The sequence below is a fragment of the Conger conger genome, chromosome 9, assembly GCF_963514075.1.
Source record: "Conger conger chromosome 9, fConCon1.1, whole genome shotgun sequence".
Classification (NCBI taxonomy): domain Eukaryota; kingdom Metazoa; phylum Chordata; class Actinopteri; order Anguilliformes; family Congridae; genus Conger; species Conger conger.
Window position 1 is genome coordinate 57,281,325 of NC_083768.1, and position 9,534 is coordinate 57,290,858.

Here is a 9,534-nt window from a genome sequence, read left to right on the forward strand (position 1 = left end):
CACACACACACACACAGACATAGACACACCCACACATGCGCACAATTATATAACACATAACCTGAACTCTGACAAGTATGTTCTCGCACGCACGCACACACACACACACACACACACACACACACACGCATACACTGTATCATATATGCACCCATACACACTTATATAACATTTAACATGCACTCTGACAAGTACATTCTTGCACACAGGCGCACATATACACACACAGGCATTAAGTGCAGCGGTTGTTAAGCATTCTCTAAACCCCCCATTCCGTGTGTGTGTTTCAGTGCGGGGCTCAGTATTAATAAAAGTCGAGTTCGCTGCTGGAAACACAAGTCACTTAAAGCCTAATTAATTCCACCTCGTGTGCGCTAACGCAGCGGCAGACCGACAGCCGCGTGACTCCGGGAGCGCCGCGGAACCGTGGGCTCGCCGGCGGTATGGAGGCGCGGCGCTATGGAGGCGCGGGCGGTGTGGGGCGCTATGGAGGCGCAGGCAGGGCAGTATGGAGGCGCGGCGGTATGGAGGCGCGGGCGGTGTGGGGCGCTATGGAGGCGCAGGCAGGGCAGTATGGAGGCGCGGCGGTATGGAGGCGCGGGCGGGGCGGTATGGAGGCGCAGGAGGGGCGGTATGGAGGCGCGGCGGTATGGAGGCGCGGGCGGGGCGGTATGGAGGCGTGACGGTATGGAGGCGCGGATGTGGGGAGTCTGCCGCCACTCCTCCACCCTCTCCCACCCCAGCATGCCTTGCGCCAAGGTGTGCTCGTGCTGCTGATGCCATTCACTTCCCACCCGCTAGCTGTGCGGTTACTACAGGAGTGGGTGTAGTTATGCGGTTACTACAGGAGTGGGTGTAGTTATGCGGTTACTACAGGAGTGGGTGTAGTTATGCGGTTACTACAGGAGTGGGTGTAGTTATGCGTTTACTACAGGAGTGGGTGTAGTTATGCGGTTACTACAGGAGTAGGTGTAGTTATGTGGTTGCTACAGGAGTAGGTGTAGTTATGCGTTTACTACAGGAGTAGGTGTAGTTATGCGTTTACTACAGGAGTAGGTGTAGTTATGCGTTTACTACAGGAGTAGGTGTAGTTATGCGTTTACTACAGGAGTAGGTGTAGTTATGCGTTTACTACAGGAGTGGGTGTAGTTATGCGGTTACTACAGGAGTAGGTGTAATTGTGTAGTTACTACAGGTGTAGTTGTGTGGTTAGATTGCCGGTGAGCAGGAGGCCAGAGGGGGAGCTGTTGTGCAAGATAAATCCTGGGACCTTCCGTCAGCTAAAAGCCCTCCCTACCAGTGGTACACGCCTGGTGCAAGCAGGCCTACAATGATCATGTTTTGGCTGTGTGGCCTGGTATGGTCAGGTTCTGGTCGTGAAACTGGCCTGGTATGGTCAGGTTCTGGTCGTGAAACTGGCCTGGTATGGTCAGGTTCTGCTTGTGAAACTGGCCTGGTATGGTCAGGTTCTGGTCGTGAAACTGGCCTGGTATGGTCAGGTTCTGGTCGTGAAACTGGCCTGGTATGGTCAGGTTCTGCTTGTGAAACTGGCCTGGTATGGTCAGGTCCTGGTCGTGAAACTGGCCTGGTATGGTCAGGTCCTGGTCGTGATTCCTCTGACCGTGATGTACAAACTCCTTCTCTTTCTATTCCCTCTCTCATTTTCTCTCTGTCCCTGTCCCTCCCCTCCCTCCCTGTCTTTGTCCCTTCCTCTCTCCCCCCTCTCTCATTCTCTATGTCTCTCTACCCTCTTCCTCTCTCATTTTCCCTCTCTCCCTCTCTTTCCCTCATTCTCTCCTGCCTTCTCCACGTCTCCTCCTCCCTCTCCCCGGCTGTAGTGAAGCTGGAGACCCATCTTTCAGGGGCTGATGGGTGCTGCTGTGTCCCTCTGTGCTGTACAACCCTCTCTCTCTCTCTCTCTCTCTCTCTCTCTCTCTCTCTCTCTCTCTCTCTCTCTCTCCCTCCCTCCTCTCTCTCCCCCCTCTCTCTCTCCCTCCCCCTCTCTCTCTCCCTCCCCCTCTCTCTCTCCCTCCCCCTCTCTCTTTCTCTCTCTCCCTCTCTCTTTCCCTTGCTCTCCCTCTCTCTCCCTCTCTCCCTCGCTCTCCCTCTCTTTCCCATGCTGTCCCTCGCTTTCTCTCTCTCCCTCTCTCTTTCCCTCTCTCTCCCTCTCTCTTTCCCACGCTGTCCCTCGCTTTCTCTCTCTCTCCCCTCTTTCCCTCGCTCTCCCTCCCTTTCCCTCTCTCCCACGCTCTCTCTCTCTCTCTCCCTCCCTCTCCCTCTCTGTATGTCGTGTTCATGGCGTAGCGTCAGACAGTGGTAATAGGAAGCTGTTAGCGTAGCGTAGCGACAGACAGTGGTAATAGGAAGCCGTTAGCGTAGCGTAGCGACAGACAGTGGTAATAGGAAGCCGTTAGCGTAGCGTAGCATGCAGCGCTACGCAGCCGTTGGCGAGCCGCGCGTTCCCAACAGGCCGGGGAGCTGGCTGTAGCCAGCGCTTGACACCCCGCGGCCGGCTGACTGATGCGCGGCGGCCATTTTACAGCGGGGCGCCGGGCGCGCTCCAGCGGGAGAGCGGGGAAGGGGATTTATTTGGCTAATTAGGTGGTACTGTGGGGTGGGGGGATTAGGTGCTTCGGAGGTGACAGACTGGGACTGGGGCCAGCGTTGTGGTTTACCACACTCTCCCTCTCTCCGCACAGACCACGCCCTTGGTTGTGGTAGAAATATTCACGGGAATACCCAGGGACCCCCCCCCCCCAAACTAAGAAGATCCTTTTCCGGGAGTTTAACTTGCCGTTTGGGAGCAGGTTGGTCTGCTGTCCCAAGTTCACTGCACAGTACCTACCGTCATGACCGCAGATTTTGGGTAGGCCTGTTCTCTGGAGTTTATGCAAAATATGGAAGGTGACTACGACGAGGTCTTGGCAGTTTAGATCTCTTGACGAAAAAGCCCTGTGCAAGCTCTGCTTTGGCTCTCGGTCTGATCGGTTTTCTTTTTGTGTTCGGCTGCTTCTTGGTTTCTGTTGCTGTCATGGTTGGGTCCACTTCAGGCCCGGTGTGTGTTTTATCTGTTGGTCTTGGGTCCAGTCGGGTTTGGGGAAAGAGACCCTTTTTGGTGAGCTTTTGGATTGGGGATTATTGGTCGGCCTGTAGCGTAGCGTTTAAGGTACGTGACTAGGACCCCGCAAGGTCGGTGGTTCGATTCCCGGTGTAGCCACAATAACATCCGCACAGGCGTTGGGCCCTTGAGCAAGGCCCTTAACCCTGCATTACTCCTGCTTAATATCAACAACTGTACGTCGCTCTGGATAAGAGCTTCTGCCAAATGCCATTGATGTAATGTAATGTATCCTTGGCAAGGTCTATGGACTGCTTTTGCCAATAGGTGACTTGTATTTAAGTACTTAAGTCAGAGGTAACAAACCCGTCCTGTAGGTTTTCACACCAACCCTAACAAAGCACATCTCATTCAGAAGCGAGAGATCTCCTTGAGCGGATAATGAGGAGAATCATGTGTGCCAAATTAGGGCTGGAATGAGCCTGCAGGATGGTAGATCTCCTGGAACAGGTTTGGTTACCACTGGCACACACTGAAACGCCCAATACTGCTGAACCGCACCAAAGACCCTCAGACACTGTGGCCCACAGATGTTTGGGATATCTGATGCCTATAGGCTGTCCCGATGTTCTTTTATTTTTTAAATTCTTTGAATCAGTTGCATAGGGATGCCCAGGATGCGTCCCAACACTAAAAAATAAAATAAAATAAAAAATAAAAAAATCCTCCTTTCCTCCACTCGTCTTCTTCCCCTACCTGGAATTATGGGGGGAGGAGACAAGTGGAGGAAAGGAGGATACATTTTTGAGTATTGGGACGCACCTCAGGTATCCTGTACCAGGTCTGGGGTCTTATGAAACGAGGTGGCAGCTCAGGGAAACATTGCTTCACCGTTTTCCTGCCGTCAACGCACGGAACGTGAGGCCACGTACACAAGACTAGTAACGCATTTCATACGTCTTATATCTGCGTAGGCGGCGCCCTTATCCAGAGTTACTTTCTCAGGCTTGGTTGTGCACAAAGTCTGTTACACAGCCGGATGGTTTACGGAGGTAATTTAGGTTAAGTGCCTCCATCAAGGGTGTAGCAGCTGAGCAGTGTCTGGGATTGGAAGCCACAGCCCCTCTCAAAATCGAACGCCCAGTTCCTCATAGGCTCGAATCCCAGAGGGTCAGCTCTCATGAGGCGCTCCTGCCTGGGGCTCAACGTTTGACGCTTGGTGTACCAGAGCCGGGCGTGGCACGGATGGGCTAAAGCAATTGGTCCGAAGCGCAAGGGGTTTCCTGCGAGTGTGGTTCACATTGGTTTGAATCTCAGCCTTTAAAGCAGGGATGAGCAACTGCCGGTCCTCGATGGCCGAGAACTGCTGGTTTTCCGCCCTCACCTTCACCTTCACCTGGGAGTCAGGGGTGAAGGCAGTCTGGCCAATCAGCAGCTCTGATTACCAGGGATAAAAGACTGGATCTGGATGCAAGGGCCGCAGTTGATGGTCCCTGCTTTAGAGCAGTGATCTTCGTTCCCGGTTCTTGTGGGCCATAGCATCTGCTGGTTCTTGTAGTTACTCTGCGCTTAATTGGTGAATTAAAGCAGTTGATTACACAGTTAACTAGCCATACCTTGTTTCTTGGGTCTGAGGCTGGTTGCTGATATTAAGGCTAAAACAAAAACCAGCGGACCATGCGGCTCTTCAGGACTAGGGGTGAAGATCACCGCTTTTTTTAGGGACCTTTTGAAGATCCGCAAGGTCAGTGGTTGGATCCCCGGTGTAGCCACAATAAGATCCGCACAGGCGGAAAATTGTCTCTTGCTCAGACTAAAATCAACTGTAAGTCACTTTGGATAAAAGCATCAGCCAAAATGTGATGTAATGCCATACAGGCCCTAGTTTCTGGTTCTGGTTCTGTTCTGGGATCAGTAAAGGTTCTTTCTCTCTGCCATAAGGGTCCTAATTTCTGGTCCTATGGCTGTTCTGGGTTCAGTAAAGGTTCTCTTTCTCTGCCATACGTGTCCTAGTTTCTGGTCCTATGGCTGTTCTGGGATCAGTAAAGGATCTCACTCTGCCGTACAGCTGTGTGTATGTGCGTGTGTCTGCATGCGTGCGTGTGTGTCTGTGACTGCGTGTCTGTTTGTGTGTGTGTGTCTGTGTGTGCGTGTGTGACTGTGTGTGTGTGTGACTGTGCGTGCGTGTGTGTGACTGTGCGTGTGTTACTGTGTGCGTGTGTGTGTGTGTACCTGTGACTGTGTGTGTGTGCGCCTGTGTGTGTGAGTGTGTGAGTGTGTGAGTGTGTGAGTGTGTGAGTGTGTGAGTGTGTGAGTGTGTGTGTGTGAGTGTATGTGAGTGTATGTGAGTGTATGTAAGTGGGTGTGTGGGTGTGGGTGTGTGGCTTCCTCACACTTCTTGACGCTGGTCCCCCCTCTTCTCTCGTGTCAGAATAAAGAATCTGATCCTCACTGCCCCAGCAGATGGTTTAACCCCCCCCCCCCCCCCCCCGTCAGCCCCCCGCCCCCCCCCCGTCAGCCCCCCCCCCCTGCCTCCGCTCTGAAGTTCCACGCTCAGCCTGCTGTAGAGGTGCCAGGCTCAGATCTGCCTTTTCGCTAGTGCGTTCCCACTCTCTCCTTTCTTTCTCCGAAAGCGTGTGTATCTCTCGCCCCTCCCCTCCCCCACCTCTGCCTCTCCCGCCCTCCCTCCCTCCCTCCCTCCATCTCTTTCTCTCTATGTTCGCGTGACGCTCTGACCGCTAACGGCTACATGTTAAGAGATGATTCCGTGTCCTGAGGTTACAAACCGGCTCAGACCGGCTCTGCTGTTTTCCCTGCGCTGATCACCCTGGGTAAAAAAAAAAAAAACTGGGAAAAGATTTGTGACTCTGCATTTAAAGGGGCAGCAAACCAGCTTCACCGAGAGGTCGAACGTCCAATCCCTCGTTCCTGGGAGAGAAGGAGAGCAAGAGAGAGCGGGAGAGCAAGAGAGAGAGGGAGAGAAAGGAAAAGGGGGGCAGAGAGAGAATGAGAGGGGGAGGGAGAGAGAGAGAGAGCGAGAGAGGGAATCTGGGGTAGTAAGGTAGAGGGGGAGAGAGAAAGAGGAGGGAGAGAGCGAGAGAGTGAAAAAATGACCTCGCTTGTGCTGGAATCCCTCCCTGATTCGCCATCTTTTCAGAAGGGCAGAGACATACGCTCGTTACGGCGTGGGCTGGAATGGGCCCGGCCCAGCTCAGCCCACCCCACCCCTGCTCACCCCAGCCCAGCTCAGCTCAGCCCAGCCCACCCCAGCCCAGCTCAGCCGAGCTCACCCCACCCCACCCCAGCCCAGCCCAGCCCAGCCCAGCCCAGCCCAGCCCAGCACAGCTCAGCTCAGCTCAGCCCAGCTCACCCCAGCCCAGCCCAGCCCAGCCCAGCACAGCTCAGCTCAGCTCACCCCAGCTCACCCCAGCCCAGCCCAGCACAGCTCAGCTCAGCTCAGCTCAGCTCACCCCAGCTCACCCCAGCCCACCCCAGCCCAGCTCAGCTCAGCCCAGCCCAGCCCAGCCCAGCCCAGCCCAGCGCAGTGGTTTGTGGAAGGCTGTGCAGTTTGTGGAAGGCTGTGCAGTTTGTGGAAGGCGGTGCAGTTTGTGGAAGGCTGTGCAGTTTGTGGAAGGCTGTGCAGTTTGTGGAAGGCTGTGCAGTTTGTGGAAGGCTGTGCAGTTTGTGGAAGGCTGTGCAGTTTGTGGAAGGCTGTGCAGTTTGTGGAAGGCTGTGCAGTTTGTGGAAGGCTGTGCAGTTTGTGGAAGGCTGTGCAGTTTGTGGAAGGCTGTGCAGTTTGTGGGTTTGAGCGGGAGATGTTCTGTGAGGAGACAGACGGTCCGCTGCGTGCCGCGGGGTGTGTTCTGCGCTCCGCTGCTTTTGCGCGGTCCGACTCGTTTCTGACTCTTTGGTTTTAGGGCTTAGGGCTCTCCCCGCGCCCTTTCCCTCCGGACCCCCACTCCTGGGTTAAAGGGAGGGGAGAGCCGACCTGGGATCACTGTTACCTTTCGCAATTTCTGTGAACAGCAAACGAAGACAATAAAATCTATCTGTCTGTTTATCTCTCTATGCGTGTACAAACACATAATACGTGTGCGCACACACACACACACAAACACACACGCACACACAAACACACACACACACACACACACACACAAACAAACACTCACTCTCTCTCTTCCTCACTCCTCCGGTATTTTTCCGTTTAGATAAGAGTGTAACATGTCACGTTTAGGCTCTGTGTGTGTGTGTGTGTGTGTGTGTGTGTGTGTGTGTGTGTGTGTGTGAGTATGTGGGTGTGTGCCCAAATCTGTTTGGGAGTGAGCGAGTGAGCGAGTGAGCGAGTGAGCGAGTGTGCAAGTGTGCGAGTGCTTCATGGTTTGACCACCTCCCACTGCCCCTCCCCCTTCTCTCCTTCCTGTTTGGCCCCTCCCCTCCTTGCCCAATCAGCCCCCGTCTCTTCCCCTCCCTCCCTCCCTCCCTCCCTCCCTCGGGCGACAGTAGAAAAAGGAATTGATTAGTGGCATGGTTTAAAAATAGAAGAGCCCGTCACCATGGAAACGGCCACAATGAGCTGTTGTCTTATTTAATGAGGACCCAGGGTTTAAGTGTGTGTGTGCTTGCGTGCGTGCGTGCGTGCGTGCGTGCGTGCGTGCGTGCGTGTGTGTGTGTGTGCGCATGCATGTGTAAATGGGTGCGTGTGTGCATGCATGTGTCTCGGTGTTTGTGTGTGTGTGTGCATGTGTATATTTGTATATTGTGTGAGTGCCATCACTGTGTGTATGATATGTGTGTTTTCTATGGTTTTCTATGGTTGTTCTCAGCTGGATGTCTTGGCCTCATCTTCAAGAAGCACATATAAGAAACCCTGCTAATGCTACATATAAACACCCTGCTAATGCTACATATAAACACCCTGCTAATGCTACATATAAATACCCGGCTAATGCTACATATAAAACCCCTGCTAATGCTACATATAAAAAAAACCCCTCCTAATGCTACATATAAATACCCTGCAAATTTTGACTGAAAAATTTGTCTGATTGAAACTATAAAACCCTGCTAAATGAAGCTTTAAACCTTGTAATTTCACGTATGAAAACCCTGCTAATTTTGAATATTGAAACCGTTATTTTCACACATAAAACAATGCTCACGCACACACCCTGTTTAATATCGCTGCTAAAATGCCCTAATTTTACCCATAAAACCCTGCTAATTTCACCTATAAAACCCTGCTATTCTACCTATAAAACCATCTTAATTCCAACCATAAACCCTGCTACTGTCTCCCAATTCCTCAAATTAAAACCAACCTAATTTCACACATAAATACCCTGTTAATTCCACATGTAAAACCCTGATAATTTTATGCATAAAAACCCTGCTAATATCACAGCTAAACCCTCCCTAATCCCACCTATAAAGACCTGCTAGTGTCACTGATAAAAAGCTCTGCCAACAGAAAAAAAAAAAAGCTTAATTTCTCACACAAATAGCCTGTTCATTCCATATAAAAACCCAGCGAGCAGACCTACCCTGGCTCCTCATCCGCGTTCAGTTACCACAACTCTCTGTGCTGTCCGCGTCAACCAATTACCACTCTGTTGCCATGGGCACCAACCCCCTAATTAGGCTCATTAGTGTCAGAAGCTAGCCGGATGCAAATGGTGGTCTCATCCCCCCCCCCACAAGCCCCCCCTCTGTAGCATACAGCTGGGGTGTCAGTGTGTGGGTTGATGGTGATGTAGCGCCGCCAATTAGCAAATTAGCCGACTTGTTTAGCGGCTGCCCCCGTATGCAGACCTCCTCTTTGCGCTCCTGCGCGACACGGAAAGGGTTGCGTTCGCGTTCGCGTTCGCGGTCCAGGCGGCAGCCTGCCCGGACTGTGGCGGTAAACTTGCATTCGCGTTACGCGTCTTTTTTTCTTTTTTTCTTTCTTTTCTCTTCTCTCTCTCTCTCTCTCTCCACGTACAGTGAGGTCCAAAAGTATTTGGATGGTGACACAATCTTAGCTCTTCGGCTCTGTGCGTCAGCACATTTGGGATTCAAACAGAAGGAGCGTGAGGCTTGATTTGTCAATTTGTGAAGTGCAGATTTGTCGGCTTTAACTTCCGGGTATTTACATCCATATCGTGTGAACCGTGGAAGGAATTGCCACCTTTTGTTTTATCGATACATTTTTTTTTATATGCAGTGTCACTGTGCCAAATACTTACAGACCTCATTTTATCGATCGCGACAAATTCGAGTCTCTGTGGAAATGTTGAGCGTATGTTTGCACCACTGGACAGGTCCTGGAGTGATGCAGGGTTGTCTCTCCGTGTGCCTCTGCGTGAGGGTGCAACCGTGACCTTTAACCTCTGGGTCGTGCTGCGGCTCTAGCGGGCTCCGGCGGTATTGCGGGCCCCCTCCTTCGCGAGGGGGGGCCGCTCCTCTCCGCTGGGGGGTAATGGGTAATTAGCAGGCAG

General features: G+C 52.5%; 1 protein-coding gene across 1 annotated transcript in view; it reads left to right on the forward strand.

Moving 5' to 3' along the window:
- Positions 1-687: 687 nt before the first annotated feature.
- LOC133137722 (transcriptional repressor p66-beta-like) overlaps positions 688-9,534 on the forward strand; it is a 22,372-nt gene continuing 13,525 nt past the window's right edge. The window contains exon 1 of the mRNA XM_061256052.1: positions 688-759. Within this exon, the coding sequence (XP_061112036.1) occupies positions 688-759 (72 nt within the window). The remainder of the gene's footprint in view (positions 760-9,534) is intronic.